Below are 16,850 nucleotides of genomic sequence, written 5' to 3' on the forward strand. Positions count from 1 at the left end.
GTTTGATAAGCATAGTATATACATTTAGCCAGATAGCAGCAGACGTTACACTCCTAGGCCTCATGACTACCCCCCTGTTTCAAGTTTTTTATTGACAGTTTCTATAATTATAGACAATAAACCATAATTCCCTCTCTATCCTCTCTCTCCCCCACCCCCACAAATCTACCCTCCATCATATATCCTCTCCCTCTCAATTAGTCTCTCATTTATTTATATTTATCTTATTCTTTTGGGTTTTTCAAGGTAGTATTTCACTGCAGTTCAGGCTGACCTGGAATTCACTATGTAGTCTTGAACTCACAGTGATCCTCCTACCTCTGCCTCCCAAGTGCTGGGTTTAAAGGCGTGTGCCACCATGCCTGAATTTTTTTTTTAAAATATTTATTTATTTATTCATTTGTTTGTTTGAGAGAAAGTGGGGGGAAGAGAATGGGCGTGCCACGTCCTCCAGTCACTGCAAACGAACTCCAGACACATGCGCCCCCTTGTGCATCTGGCTTACGTGGGTCCTGGGGAATCGAACCGGGATCCCTTGGCTTTGCAGGCAAATGCCTTAACCACTAAGCCATCTCTCCAGCCCTTTTATTTATTTATTTTTTTTATTTTTATTTTTATTTTTTTTTTTTGAGGCAAGGCTAACAGACTGGCTTTTTTAATTTGAAAGAGAAAGAATTGGCACACCAGGGCCTCCAGCCAATGCAGTCAAACTCCAGATACATGCACCACCTTGTGCACATATGCAACCTTGCATCACTGTGTCTGGTTTATGTAGGGCCTGGAGATTCAAACATGAGGCTTTGTAGGCAAGCACTTTAACCACTAAGCCATCTTTCCAACCCTCTCACTTTTTTTTATTGACAACTTCCATAATTATAGGTAATAAACCATAATAATTCCCTTTCCTCCTCACTTTCCCTTTCACAACTCCATTTTCCATCATATCCCTTCCCTCAGTCAGTCTCTCTCTTTTTTTTTTTTTTTTTTTTGTATGTTTGTTTGTTTGGTTTTCCAAGGTAGGGTTTCACTCTAGCTCAGGCTGACCTGGAATTCACTCTGTTTTCTCAGGGTGGCCTCAAACTCATGGCGATCCCCCTACCTCTGTCTCCCGAGCTCTGGGATTAAAAGCATGCGCCACCACGCCCGGCTCAGTCTCTCTCCCCTTTTTTGTCACCATCTTTTCCTGTATTGCACTAGTCTTGTGTAGGTAGTACCAGGCACTATCAGGTCATGCATGTCCAGACCATTTTGTGTCTGGAGAACACATTGTAAGGAGTCCTACCCTTTGGCTCTTACAGTCTTCCCACCACACCTCTTCCACAGTGGATCCTGGGCCATGGAAGGTGTGATAAAGATGTTTTACTGCTGAGCACTCCTCTGTCACTTCTTCTCAGCCTCTTATTTTGATGTCATCATGTTTTCCTCCTGTTATGAAGGTCTTGTGTAGGTAGGTCTCTGAGCCTTGGAGGATATGATAGAGATGTCTTAGTGCTGAACACTCCACTGTCTCTCTTTGTTTTGTTTTTGAGGTAGAGTCTCACTCTAGCCCAGGCTTACCTGAAGCTCACTGTGTTGTCCCAGGCTGGCCTTAGACTCCTACCTGTGCCTCCCCATTGCTGGGATTAAAGGATTGGGGCATCACACCCAGCACACTCTTTCTCAGCACTGTGCTGTATTTTGCATCACCCCAGTGGTCAAAGCCCTATGAAAAAGCAGCCTCTCTGACCACAAGTAAGAGTAGCATTACTACATGGACATACACACAAGTGCTTAAAGGACAGTTTGGTTGGCATTATATATCCATTTACCCAGACAGCAGTAGTCATTACTCCCCTAGAGCTTATGACCTCCCAGCCCTAGGCTTTTGACTAGATATTCAGTACCAGGCATGTAGGCTGTCCTGCACAGCGGGCCTCCAGTCCAATCAGAGCAGTTGGTTCCTCCCATAACAAACATGCCACTGCTGCTCCAGTTGGCACATTTGGCCTGGCTAGCCAGCCATAAAGCTTGCAGCGTCCACTGCTGCTTAGCCATTGGTGACTTCTCTCTCAGAAGGCTGCGTGTAGCTTAGTTCTTTCTAGCATTCTAACAGCTAGTCATCAGGGAGGAGGTTTGCAGCTCAACTCCAGCTTGATTTCTCAGTGACCTGCAGCCCGAGCATGTGAAATTTTCCGCAGTAGGTCTTACCATCTAGTTCTGGTGGGCAGCCAGGAGCTTTGGCAATGGCCTGTAATATTTTGGGGACATCAGGGTCCTCCCTGTCCAACCACTCACTAAAAGGTATCCCACCCCAGCACAGAATTTTTTTTTTATAATTAACAACTTCCATGATTGTAAACAATATCCCATGGTAATTCCTTCCCTCTCCCCACACTCCTCTGAAACGCCACTCTCCATCATATCCCCTCCCCCTCAATCATTCTCTCTTTTATTTTGATGTCATCATCATTTCCTCCTGTTATGATGGTCTTGTATAGGTAGTGTCAGGTGCTGTGAGGTCATGGATATCCAGGCCATTTTGTGTCTCGAGGACTAGGACAGAAATTTTTCTAATAGCATTCTATAGCTTTTGGACCCAACATTATCCACATCCATAGGATACTTCTGCCTAACTCACTCTTAGTTTTTTGTTTTTTTCAAGGAAGGGACTTGCTACTCCAGGCTGACCTGGAATTCAGTCATGGGGTGGCCTTGAACTCACAGTAATCCTCCTATCTCTGCCTCCCAAATGCTAGGATTAAAGGCATGCACCACCACACTCGAACATTTTTAATTTTATTATTATTATTATTATTTGAGAGAGAGAGAGAGAAAGGCAAATAGAGAGAATGGGTATGCCAAGGCCTCTAACCACTGCAAATGAACTCCAGATGCATACACCCCTTGTGCATCTGGCTAATGTGAGTTCTAGGGAATCACATGGGGCCCTCACTTTTGGGGGTTGGGCTTACATGCAATTTGGATGTCAAACATGGGTCCTTAGGCTTCGCAGGCAAACACCTTAACCACTAAGCTACTTCTCCAGCCTGGACATTTTTTTTTTCTAGAACATGTATTATTGGCTGGCAAAGAGATAGCAACGCTTTAGGATGAAACGTTCATGATCAGTTGGCTGCAATTGTTTTGGGGGGGGCTGTGGTAAGTGTGGTGTTTAAAATGTAAAGTGTTCTAGATGGTGGTGCTGCTTGGGAAGGTTGTGGGACCTTTAGTGGGTGGAGCCTTACTGGGGGCTGGCCTTGAAGTGGTTCAGGCCAACTCTACCTGTCATTCATCTCTCTTCCTTCCTGCTGGTAAAACTGAGACAGTTTCCTTCCTGTTCAGGTCTGTCATGCCTTCCTCACCATCATGGACACTCACCTTAAAATTATAAGCCAAAGATAACCCTTTCCTTCCTTAAACTGCTTCCTAGGAACAAGAAGGTCACTGATATAGTAAGGTCATGTAGTGTAACAAAGGCGTTTACCTCATGAACAGGAAACAAAAGAGGATAAAGGGACTAGGTCCAAGAATTTCCTTTAAAGGACACATAGCCTCCCCTAAGCTCCACAGTCTGCCCACCAGGCCTTGAAATGGGCCCTTGGGAGGCATCCAAAACAAAGCATCTGTTTTGTGGTTGAAAATAAACTCTAGGGCTAGAGAGATGGCACAGTGGTTAGGGTGCTTACCTGTGAAACCTAAGGACCCATGTTTGATACTCTAGATCACATGTAAGCCAGATCACCAAAGGTGATGAAAGCGCAAAGGTGTACATGCCCACTAGTTGGCACAAGCACCTGAAGTTCAGTTGCTGTGGCTGAGGCCCTGGTATACCAATTCTCTCTCTCCTTCTGCCTGCCTGTCTGTCTCTTTCTCTCTCTCTCTCTAAAATAAGAAAAGAAAAGAAAAGAAAAGTCGGGCATGGTGGCACACACCTTTAATCCCAGCACTCAGGAGGCAGAAGCAGGAGAATCACCGTGAGTTTGAGGCCACCCTGAGACTCCATAGTGAATTCCAGGTCAATCTGGGCTAGAGTGAGACCCTACCTCAAAAAAAAAGGAAAAAAAAAAAAAACTCTGGGGGTGGGGAGGGAGGGAATTACCATGGGATATATTTTATAATCATGGAAAATGTTAATAAAAATTTTTTAAAAAACTCTATAAAGAATGAACTTGTAATTGAAAACTCTAAAAATATATTCAAAAACCAAAAAACCTACACCTTTGTAAGCAGCAGTAGGTGCAGTGAATAGCGTTAAATCCATGAAGAACCCCAGATAAACTTCCTGAGACCGAAAGCTTAAATAAAATTGTCAAAAACACAAAGAAGGGCTGGAGAAGGGCTGGCTCAGTGGTTAAGGCACCTGCCTGCAAAGCCAAAGGGGCCCAAGTTCTATTCCCCAGTACCCACATAAACCAGATGCACAAGGCAGTGCATGCTTCTGGAGTTCATTTGCAATGGCTAGATGTCCTGGCACACCCATTCTCTCTTATCTGTCCTCCCCTCCCCCCCTCCCGTAAATAAATAAATAAAAATATTTTCTTTTTTAAAATATAGTTTTTAAATTGTTAACTTATGTATTGAGGGGAGTATAGAGCCAAGGAAAAGGCACCACGTGGCTAGAGATCCCATTTGGAGGACCTGGAAAAAAGCATGAAAAGAAAAAAGGAAAGAAAGTTCAAGGAGCTTCTGCCACGTGGGGAGCTGGAGGGATAAAGAACCCATGCAGAGAGTAAGGGCTAGGTGCCCCTCCCAAGCCAGCCCATGCACAGCCAAGGGAAAACCTCACCCACAGCTGGAAGTTCCCAAGTGATCTTTCTTAATATTATTTATTTGAGGGAAAGAGAGAAGAGAGAGAGACAGATGGCAAATGAGCAGGCCAGGGCCTCCAGTTGCTGCAAGCCACCTCCAGGCACATGTGTCACCTTGTGCATTTGGTTTATGCGGTCCTGGGGAATCAACCTAAGTCTTTGGCTTTGCAGCCAAGTGCCTTAATGGCTAGGCCATCTCCCCAGCCCAAAAGTAACTAATGCTAGAATAAGAGACTGCGGAGGATTTTAGAAATGGTTCCAGCTGAGGACAGAGTCTACATGTGTTAGAGTCGTTCAGACAGAGTGAAGAATTAGGGAACTGTAAGATGAGGCTGAGAGGAGGTGTCCTAGGAAGGAGCACAGAAAGCTAAACGGGAGTTAGACACGGCAGGGAGGAAGAGCGCTGCACAAGCATGAGGGTCTGTAGCACCCACAGAAAAGCCACACATGACCACACACACCTGTAAACCCAGTTCTGCAGGGGCAGAGAGACTGTGGCAAAGAAACAATACAGAAAAGCGTTAGAGCAAGGCACCTGATGATCTCATGGGTCCTCCTCAGGTATGCACACAGGTCATGTGTACATGTGCACACATGTGCGTACACATCACACTGTGCACATCCTTCCCTCCCAAAAAAGCAACTTAGGAGACAGATGATGCAATGGAAAGGTTCAACATGCAGCATCTATTAATACAGCCCAAGGAAGAGGATGGGAATGTCCAAGTGCAGCTACTAGTATCACAAGGAAAAAAAAGATGATGACTCATTTCCAAGATATGAACTCATCAACTATAGAAAACAAGGTAAATTAATAGACACAAGATAAATTGATATAAGCCACCTAGTCTTGTAAAGTAAAATTGGAGAATTAAATGTAAGGTTTTGGTTTTAATTTTTTCCTTTTGGTTTTCTGAGGTAGTCTCCCTGTAGCCCAGGCTCACCTGGAATTCACTATGTAGTCTCAGGATGGCCTTGAACTCACAATTCTCCTACCTCTCCCTCCCGAGTGCTGGGATTAAAGGTGTGTACCACCAAACCCATCGAGGTTTTTTATTATTCTTAATATGCTTCTTTTTTGTTTTTTATTTTTATTTATTTGAGAGCAACAGAAAGAGGCAGATAGAAAGGGACAGAGAATAGGCACTCCAGGGCCTCCAGCCACTGCAAGCGAACTCCAGGTGCGTGTGCCCCCTTGTACATCTGGCTAACATGGGTCCTGGGAAATTGAGCCTCAAACTGGGGTCCTTAGGATTCACAGGCAAGCACTTAACCATTTCTCCAGCCCAAGATACTTATTTTTTGAGAGAGAAAGAGGCATAGTGCACTAGGGCCTCCAGCCACTGCAAACAAACTGCAGATGCATGCGCCCCCTTGTGCATCTGGCTCACATGGGTCCTAGGGAATTGAACCTAGGTCCTTAGGCTTTATAGTTAAATACCTTAAGTGCTAAGCCATCTCTCCAGCCCAAAATCTTTCCCCCCCCTGGTAGTCAATCAACAAAATCAAGGCCTTAATTGTATACCTGTTAGGCAAATAGTCTTACCACCAAGCATAGCTCCAGCCCAAATAAACATAAGATCTTCAGAGCTCCAAAGAAGACACATTATCTAAAAAGGAGTGACTGTTAAACTCACTTCAGATGTGTTGAACAGCAACCTGAGAAGATAATGAGCTTAATCTATGTTTCAGCCTGGAATTCTGTACTTATCTACACCGTCACTCAAAATGATGGTGAAGCCAAGATGCAGTGGTTCACACCTGCACCCTAGCACACTGGAGGCTGTGATAGGAGGATTGGCATGAGCTCAAGACCAGCCTGGGCTATAGTGAGACATTCCCATTTAAAAAAAAAAAAAAAGTGAGCCGGGCGTGGTGGCGCATGCCTTTAATCCCAGCACTGGGGAGGCAGAGGTAGGAGGATTGCCATGAGTTCAAGGTCACCCTGAGATGACAGAGTTAATTCCAGGTCAGCCTGGACCAGAGTGAGACCCTACCTCGAAAAACCAAAAAAAAAAAAAAAAAAAAAAGTGGGGGCTGGAGAGATGGCTTAGGGGTTAAGGTGCTTGTCTGCAATGCCAAAGGACCCAGGTTTGATTCCCCAGGACCCATGTAAGCCGGATGGCCAAGGTGGCACATGCATCTGGAGTTTGTCTGCAGCGGCTGGAGGCATTGGCATGCCCATTCTCTCTCTTTGTCTGCCTTTTCCTCTCAAATAAGGGGGAAATTTTTTTAATAGGACAGGGATGGGTCAGTAGGGAAGTTAGTACAATACTTGTTGCACAAGCATGAGGACCTAAATTTTATTTCCAGAATCCATATAGAATTTCAGGCATAATGGTACACACTGGTCATCTTTGAGCAGATCCTTGGGGACTGCTAGGAGCCAATCTAGCCTAATTCATGAGCTCCAGGCCAATGAGAAATCCTGCCTCCAAATAAAAGGGGTGGAGTGAGCAGGGGCTTGTTGACACCCAGGGTTGCCTTCTGGCCTGCACACACATGAACACACACGTAAAAATTATGGTGAAAGGCTGAGGCAGTAGTCCATGGCAGAGCACATGGATGCTATGCACAAGGCTCTGTGTTCACTTCCCAGTACCACACACAGTGAGTAATGAAAATCACTTGTTCATGTGTTATTAATTGACTTAGAATAGTAAGAGCAATTAACTTTGGTAGTTTAGAAACAAAATGGGGGGGCTGGAGAGATGGTCTGCTTGCAAAGCCAGAGGACCCAGGTTCAATTCCCCAGAAGCCACGTGTGTCTGGAGTTCATGCATTCACGTGCCTTCTCTCTCATCCTCCCCCACCTCGTCTGTCTATGCTTGCAAAAGAATAAATGAGTGGATTTTTTGGTTTGGTTTTTCAAGGTGTTAGTCACACCTGGGAGCTGAAACCTGAGTAGGGACGAGTGGCAGGCACGCCACGCCGAATGCTCGTGTTCCTTCATGCGTGTGGCAGGTGGAACGCTGAGCCCGAGCCTTGTCTCCTAAGCAGGGCGTGCGAAGGAGGCAGTTTATCTGAGAAGTTTCCTGCAGTTGACTCTTCAGGATGGCCACAGTTTAAGATCAAACCTGAATTGAGTCAGAAAGACATACATGGAAGTTAACAGCCATAAGAATTAGCAGAAGTCGCCAGGTGGTGTGGCGCACGCCTTTCATCCCAGCACTCGGGAGGTAGAGGTAGGAGAATCGCAGAGAGTTCAAGGCCACCCTGAGACTCTGTAGTGAATTCCAGGCCAGCCTGGGCTAGAGTGAAACCCTACCTTGAAAAAACAAAAAAAAAAAAAAAAAAAAGAAGTAATATTTCTACATAAAAAAAATTTTTTTAATCAAAGCTTGCATGTAAAGTTTTAGTAAATAAAGAATAGAAATACAATTTTCAGACAAACATGGACTTTGAGAAGGATATAACTAAATAGATTTTTATTTTGAGGTAGGTCTCAATCTAGCCCAGGCTGGCCTTGAACTCCAGCTATCCTCCTATCTCTGTCTCCCAGGTATTAGAATTAGAGGTATGAGCCACCACACCTGGCCTGATTTTTTTTTTTTTTTTTTTTTTTTGGTTTTTTGAGGTAGGGTCTCACTCTAGCCCAGGCTGACCTGGAATTCACTATATAGTTTCAGGATGGCCTCGAACTCAAGGCAGTCCTTCTACCTCCGCCTCCCAAGTGCTGGGATTAAAGGCGTGCGCCACCACACCCGGCTTTTTTTTTTTTTTTTTAATACTTATTGGGCTGGAGAGATGGCTTAGTGGTTAAGGCGCTTGCCTGCAAAGCCTAAGGACCCATGCTTGACTCTCCTGATCCCACGTAAGCCAGAAACACAAAGGTGAGGCAAGCACAAGGTCACACATGCCAACTAGGTTGCACAGGTGTCTGGAGTTTGATTGCAGAGGTTGAGGCCCTAACAAGCCAATTCTGTCTCAAGTTAAAAAAAAAATTCAGAGAGAGGAAAAGCACAGAGAGAATGAGTGCACCAGGGCCTCCGGCTGCTGCAAACAAACTCCAGAGGCATGTGCCACCTTGTGTATCTGGCTTATGTGTGTCATGGGGAATCATACCACAGTTGTTTGGCTTTTTTATTTTTTAACAACTCAGGTTGTTAGGCATTGCAGGCAGTCACCTTAACTACTAAACCATCTCTCCAGCCCAGATGTCGGGTAACTGTTCCTCTCCTCTTTACTCGTCTCATTCCCATTTTATGCCCATATTCTTGTTTCTTACCACTGTTTGCACTCATCTCCAGTTTTATCCCAGTTCAGAACCACAGATGAGAGAGGACATTCAACATCCATCTTCCTGTTGTAAAGGTATTCCTAACTAGCAATACTAACAGAGTTCTATTTTTCACAGAAAAATTTTGAAAGACCTTTCTTCTGAAGAAACACGAAGCAGAAAAGGAGACGGAGAAAATCCTGGCGTTTCTGCTGTGACTTCTATGTCTGTTCCAGCTCCCATCTACCAGACCAGCAGCGGACAGTACAGTACGTGTGGGGCTTGTTCTGCGTGACAGACACGCGTGACCAGCTCTCCTGTGGAAAGGCATCTTTGGGATGTTTTTGTTGTTGTTGTTGTTTTGTTTATTTGAGAGTGACAGAGAAAGAGGCAGAGAGAGAGAATGAGCACGCCAGGGCCCCCAGCCACTGCAAACGAACTCCAGACGCGTGCGCCCCCTTGTGCATCTGGCTAACGTGGGTCCTGGGAAATCGAGCCTCAAACCGGGGTCCTTAGGCTTCACAGGCAAGTGCTGAACCGCTAAGCCATCTCTCCAACCTGGAAAAGCATCTTTTTGAGGTTTTTTTGTTTTTGTTTCCCCTAGAGGTAGGATTTCACTCTTATCACAGGCTGACCTGGAATTCACCACATAGTCTCGGGGTAGACTCATGGCAGTTCTCCTACCTCTGCCTCCCAGGTGCTGGGATAAAAGGTGTGCTCCACCATGCCCATGTCCACCTAAATGTTAGGTTTTAAATGTGAGAATTAGGAAACTAGGGAAATGACTCAGCAGTTCAAGACCCTTGCTTGCAAAACCCTGATAGTCAAGGTTCAATTTCCAGTACCCACATAAAGCCAGGTGCACAGTGACATATGCATCTAGGGTTCTTCATAGCAGCAAAGGCCCTAGCATCTCTCTCTCCTGGAAATAAATTAATTAAAATAAAATTAGTTTAAAAACAAAAAGAGTGGGAATTAAGTCGGGTGTGGTGGCAGAGGCAGGATTGTTGTAAGTGCAAGACTACCCTGGAACTACAGAGTGAGTATCTGCTTTGAGGAGGGGGGGAATTATTAGAGCCTAATATCTTAAGAAGTGTAAAGGTTGTTTTTCAGCGTTTTCTCATTTCGTGTTTGCAGCAACCTTGTGAGATAGGAATTATTAATCGATGAGGAGACAGACCTTTAGAAAGTTAATGTTTCATCTGGGCATGGTAGCATGCACTTTACCTCCCAGCACTTGGAATGTGCGGGAGGGTCATTACATTCAAGGCCAGCAGGAGTTCCATAATGAGTTCCAGGACAGACTGTGGTTAGTGAGATCCTACTTCAAGAAATATCCCCCGTAAACCGGGCGTGGTGGCGCACGCCTTTAATCCCAGCACTCGGGAGGCAGAGGTAGGATCGCCGTGAGTTCGAGGCCATCCTGAGACTACAGAGTGAATTCCAGGTCAGCCTGGACCAGAGTGACACCCTACCTCAAAAAACAAAACAAAATACCCCTTTCATTAAACTGAAAGTTAGCTAATGTTCCTACACAGATGTAGGTGACGAAGCCAGGATTCAATTATGTTTGTCTGAAAGTAGAGATCCCGCCCCCCTCAAGCACTAGTGAATTAGTGAGTTATGCTTATGACCTTAATTCCAGTGCAAAGTGCTTTTGGACTACTTACTTTCTGATCGTGTTGATACAGACAATACATAAAATAAAGTGGTATAAAGAATCCAAGGGCTGGAGAGGTGGCTTAACAGGTTAGGCATTCGCCTGCAAAGCCAAACTTCAGTTTGATTCCTCAGGACCTGCATAAGCCAGATATACAAGGTGACACATGTGTCTGGAGTTCATTTGCATTAGCTAGAAGCCCTAGCACACCCACTCATTCTCTCTCAAAAAAAAATTTTTTTTTTTTTTTTTTTTGGCTTTACAAGGTAGGGTCTCTCACTCTAGTCCAGGCTGACCTGGAATGCACTGTGGAGTCTCAGGGTGGCCTCGAACTCACGGTGATCCTCCTACCTCTGCCTCCCAAGGGCTGGGATTAAAGGTGTGCGCCACCACGCCCAGCAGAAATGTCAGTTTCTTTCAGTTCACCCATTATTCTAATTTACACAAAGTGGTCAGTAATTTAATCAAGTAGAGCGGCATTCAAACCTGTTTTTAAGATATTTTTTTCTACCTTCCTTTAAGTTAGTAAACTGCATAGCCTTACAGCAGCTGCTTTCTCTTTCTGGTTACAGTTGCCATTGCCCCAAATGGAGCCTTGCAGTTGGCCAGTCCAGGCACAGACGGAGTACAGGGACTACAAACCTTAACCATGACAAATTCAGGCAATCCTCAGCAAGGTACGATTCTCCAGTATGCACAGACCTCTGATGGACAGCAAATACTTGTGCCCAGCAACCAGGTGGTTGTGCAAAGTAAGTGTGCTTATTCCTGTCTAGAAGGTGTTCCAAAGTGCTTCCCAGGATTCTTAGCAATTTCATCACTTTTTGCTTGTACAGCTGCATCAGGAGATGTGCAGACATACCAGATCCGCACCACACCATCGGCCACTTCGCTGCCACAAGCTGTGGTGATGACGTCGCCTGTCACTCTTACCTCTCAGGCAACTAAGACAGATGACCCCCAATTGAAAAGAGAAATAAGATTGATGAAAAACAGGTAGGCTATAAAATCATAGTACTGGGATTTATAAAGATGTCACAAATCTCAGAACACCATCAGGTCCTACTTGGAAATACAGAATTAGAAGAAAGATGGTTTAGCTAGGTGTGGTGCACACCATCAATCCCAGCACTCGAGAGGCAGAGGTTGAAGGTTCGCCATAAGTTCGAGGCCACCCTGAGACTCCATAGTGAATTCCAGGTCAGCCTGGGCTAGAGTAAGACCCTACTTTGAAAAAACAAAAGAGAAATAAAGAGGTTTAAAAGCTTTCTTTTACTGAGTGTTGAAGTATATCTAGTTCATTCCCAGAGGATTAGTGAGTCCCAGCATTCAGGTTCTGTACTATGTTGAACAAAGCTTTTCAGACAACATTTTGTCTTACTGGGTGAAATGAAAATGTGCACCCATACATTGGACATGTGGGTTGGTTCCAGACCACCACAGTGTAGCAAATGCCATAATAATTGAGTCATGCAAATGGCTTTGGTTTCCCACTGGTTCTAAAAGTCATGTTTACTCTACTAGAGTTACTAAGAATGCAGTAGTACTACTTGGGGGAGGGGAGAAGTATATGCCATAATTTAAAACTAATTTAAGCCGGGTGTGGTGGCGCATGCCTTTAATCCCAGCTCTTGGGAGGCAGAGGTAGGAGGATTGCGGTGAGTTCAAGGCCACCCTGAGACTGAGACTACATAGTAAATTCCAGGTCAGCCTGAGCTAGAATGAGACCCTACCTCGAGAAACCAAGGAGGAAAAAAAAAAAAAGCTAATTTAGAGGTGGAAAGATGGCTCAGCAGTTAAACCACGTGTCTACAAAGCCTGATAAACAAAGTGGGGTATGCATCTGGAGTTTGTTTGCAGTGTTTGGAGGCCTTAGTGTACCCATTCTTGGTCGTCGTTTTGGTTGTTTTTTGGTTTTTCGAGGTAGGGTCTCACTCTAGCCCAGGCTGACCTGGAATTCACTATGTAGGCTCAGGGTGACCTCGAACTCATGGCAATCCTCCTACCTTTGCCTCCCGAGTGCTGGGATTAAAGGTGTGCGCCACCACACCTGGCGGTCTGTCTGTTTTCTATCCCTCCCTCTCTCTCTCCCTGTGCTTGCAAATAAATAATTAAAAAAAAAAATTTCTGGGGGCTAGGGTGATGGTTCAGCATTAAAAGCACTTGCTTGCAAAGCCTGCTGGCCCTGGATAATCCCCAGTCACTCACGTAAAGTTGGATGGACACTCATTTACAACAGCAAGAGACTCGGAGGTGCACATGCACACACACAAAGTAAAACCTACGTATTGCTAAACATTTGCTGGTAGAAACCCCTGCCTGAATGTTGATGGCCACAGATTAACTGCTCAGGGTGGCACTTGTTACAAACCAGGGTGGCTGTTATGATTTTTCTGTACCTTCCAGTGCTGCCCAGAGTAGAGCTTCTCCAAAACTGGAGCTAATCATCTCAAACCAAACCTCTGCCTTATCAACTAACTCTGGACAGCCTCAGTTCTCATTCCACACCGTCTTCACCATAGCTCCACAACAAGAAAATTTACTTCTGCTAATAAAGTAACTCCTCCTCTATTAGGGTTGGTTTTTCATTTGGGATAGGGACAATGCTGTGTTTTTGTTTTGGTTTGGTTTTTCAAGGCATAACTCAGGCTGACCTAGAATTCACTATGTAGTCTCAGTCTCAGGGTGGCCTTGAACTCACAGCAATCCTCCTACCTCTGCCTCCTGAGTGCTGGGATTCAAGGTGTGCACCACCATGCCCAGCCATCTATTAGGTTTTTTTTAAATGCATGTTCCTGTGTGTCCAGGTGCACATGCACATGTGTGCATATGTAGGTGAGAGGACAGCAGGAATACCATACACTTTTTTTGTTGTTGCTTGTTGTTTTCAAGGTGGGGTCTCGTTCTAGCCCAGGCTGACCTGGAGCTCACTGTGTAGTCTCCAGCTAGCCTCGCTAATAGCGATCCTCCCACCTCTGCCTCCTGAGTGCTGGGATTAAAGGTATGTGCCATAATACCCAGATGTGGCAAGCTATTGGGCTATTTTTTAGTCCCACTTTCTCCAGTGAATTCTTTTGTTTTGTTTTTGGAGGGAGAGTCTCACTGTAACCCAGACTGACCAGGAATTCACTATCTAGTTTCAGGGTGACCTCGAACTCATGATGATCCTTTTACCTTGGCCTCCTAAGTTCTGAGGTTAGAGGTGTACCATGCCCAGCTCCAGAAGTTCTTCATTTTACTTTTTCCCACCTCCATCAGAAGAATTATAATCTATAGCAGCCTCTAGCTTTACAGAATTTTTTTCTAAGTATGACTTGAACATCAAAACTACTACTTGAGGGGGCTGGAGAGATGGCTTAGCGGTTAAGCGCTTGCCTGTGAAGCCTAAGGACCCCGGTTCGAGGCTTGGTTCCCCAGGTCCCACGTTAGCCAGATGCACAAGAGGGCGCACGCTTCTGGAGTTCATTTGCAGAGGCTGAAAGCCCTGGTGGCCCATTCTCTCACTCTCTCGTTCTCTCTCTCTCATCTGCCTTTTTTTCTCTCTGTCTGTCGATCTTGAATAAATAAATTAAAATGACAAAAAAAAAAAAAAAAAAAGCCTCCAGCACCTTCCAGGTGTAGGGACCCATGCCTGTGATCTCAGCATTTGGCAAGCTAAAGTGGAAGATTGTGATTTTGAGGCCAACCTTGGCTGCATAACAAAATCCTATCCCAAAAAAAGAAGGAAAAAAAATTACTCCTTAATCTATTGGCTACAGAATGGATCTGATGTCAGTAGGCATGAGCATAATGTTAATCTCATTGCTTATCACCAGCAGAGTTCTTGGGTGATCCCGATGCACTGTGGCTACGTGGTAATATTGTGAGAGTCTTCTCAGCAGTTCTCCTCACCTGGATTCCAGCATGGAGACTCTCCTGCTGCCTTGTGTAGGGAGCTCTAGGGACATAGCACTTTTACTGTGCTGGGGTAGACTTTGGGTGACACAGCTGCCTTTGAAGTATCTCCAATTAATTAGCTCAGTGATACAGTTTAAAAAAGAAAAAGACCACCTGGCATGGTGGAGCTCGCCTTTAATCCCAACACCCAGGAGGCAGAGGTAGGAGGATCGCCGTGAGTTCGAGGCCACCCTGAGACTCCATAGTGAATTCCAGGTCAGCCTGAGCTAGAGTGAGACCCTACCTCGAAAAATAAAAAATAAAAAAAAGAAAGAAAGAAAGAAAAAGACTTTCATTGTGTTTTCAGTTCCAGACAGATAAATTAAGAAAAGTAGACAAAAAGGCGGTATTTTAGAACGTTAAATAAAAAGTACTATGAAAGCTGGACATGGTAGGGCATGCTGTAGCAGCTTTAGGTTCGTGGAGATGAACGTCCAAACCAGGCTCAGTTATGGAGGAAGTGATATTTATTGAAGCTTACAGATCCAGGGGAAGTTCCATTATGTTAGAAGCTGCCTGCCTTCACAGTCCAAGCAGAGAGGGAGAGAAGCACAAGCCAAAAGTCAAAAGCCACACAGCACAGCACACTTTAGATTGAAATCTCAAAACCACCATCACACCAGTGACACCCACTCCAGCCAAGTGTCTGCAGATGCAAACTACAAACTAAAAAAACACTTAATATATTGGGGACCATCTATTCAAACTACCACATTTTGCCCCTGGCCCCCACTAGATTCATAACCATCATACATTGTAAATTCTACTCAGTTCAATTCCAAAGGTCCCCACAGTCTTGACCAATTTAAGATAGTAAAGCCTGTAAAAATCAAACAAGTTAAGTACTTTCAACATATAAAGGCACAGAGTAAACATTTTCAACTGGTATAAGGCATAGGAGAGAGACTAAAGCAATGCAAATTCAACCACCATCAAACATCAAAGTTTTGTAGTTCAAGTTCAGTATAACCAGACGGACAGTCTCTAGATGTTTCAATTCTGTCCCTCCAGCTCTGAGAGCCAGGATACACTTCCACCCTTGGCCAACAGTGTACTCCCTGGTAGCCCTTGTATAGTCCTGGTCTATCCAAAATGTTTTTAGGTCCTTATGCAAACCACGGTCCATCTTCTAAAGGCCCTTTCAGCCTATCAGGGCATCAGGCCCTGCCTCATACCACATCTCAGCAGCAGCAGCCTCTGGAACCTCGTGTAATTTTCAACCATTCCTCGCATTTTTCATCCTTCTGAAACTAATACCAGGTATGTAGGACACAGCCATAGTCTTAGTTTAGGAACAAAATAAATCATAACCTTGAAAAGCAGGTTCCTTTTCCAGTCAACTCTTTGCAAAAGGGTTTGCATTTCTATGATAGTCTTTCCTCAGGCATCCTTAACATTGTTTTAATGTAAAGCAGTTGGGCCATCTTCCTTAAGATTACCAGTATGTGTGACAATAGCAGGTTCAGTAATTTTAAAACTAGTCTCAGTACCTGTAATTTTAACTTGCTTGAGGTATTCCAGTTTAAAAACTTTTAATCTCTCAGTCCAGTTATCTTTAGTCAAGCACATCAGTCCATTACAAATTTAACCTTGATCAAACTTTCTAGGCTTGGGCAGCAGGACACATCCAGCCCTTATGTCAGTAGCCCAGTTCCAACAAAGTGCTCTGCAGTCTTTCCTTCCCCTTAGAAAATTTGTAAGCCAAGCCTCAAAGTTCAATACTATCTGAAGTTGGCATTCTCAAACTCTCATCAGAATAGTCCATAAAACTTGGCTCACCACTCCAGAAGGCATCTTTAGTTGCAGTCACCAATTCCATGCCCATTCCTCCAAAAACAGAAGTCCCAGAAGACCAACATCCACATGGCCAGGTTCATCTCAGCCCACTCAGTACCAACCTCTAGCAGACAGCTGTAGGTTTGCTGAGATGAGCTTCCAGACCAGACATAGTTACAGAGGAAGGGGTATTTATTGAAGCTTACAGATCCAGGGAAAGTTCCACAATGGCAGAAGAAGCTGGCCTGCCTTCACAGGTCCAAGCAGAGAGAGGGAGAGAGAAGCACAAACCAAAAAGTCAAAAGCCACACAGCACAGCACACTTCAGGAACTCCTGCTAGGCACACTTTGCATATCTTTAGATTGAAATCTCAAACCACCACCACACCTTAAGATCCGCCCAGTGACACTGCTTTCAGCCAGGTTGGCTGCAGATACAAACTAATAAAACACTGAATATATTGGGAGCCAT

The 16,850-nt window shown here is 44.7% G+C and overlaps 1 protein-coding gene across 3 annotated transcripts in view; it reads left to right on the top strand.

Annotated features, from left to right (window-relative positions):
* The window catches only part of Atf1 (activating transcription factor 1), a 51,193-nt gene that overhangs the window by 30,945 nt on the left and 3,398 nt on the right, over nucleotides 1–16,850 (top strand). For 2 of the 3 annotated variants that reach the window (XM_045153310.1, XM_045153312.1), the window contains 3 exons: nucleotides 9,145–9,275; nucleotides 11,239–11,418; nucleotides 11,503–11,662. In XM_045153310.1, coding sequence (XP_045009245.1) covers nucleotides 9,145–9,275; nucleotides 11,239–11,418; nucleotides 11,503–11,662 — 471 coding nt within the window. The remainder of the gene's footprint in view (nucleotides 1–9,144; nucleotides 9,276–11,238; nucleotides 11,419–11,502; nucleotides 11,663–16,850) is intronic. The other variant, XM_045153311.1, reaches the window with a different exon arrangement.

This window comes from Jaculus jaculus, chromosome 6, assembly GCF_020740685.1.
Source record: "Jaculus jaculus isolate mJacJac1 chromosome 6, mJacJac1.mat.Y.cur, whole genome shotgun sequence".
Lineage (NCBI taxonomy): Eukaryota > Metazoa > Chordata > Mammalia > Rodentia > Dipodidae > Jaculus > Jaculus jaculus.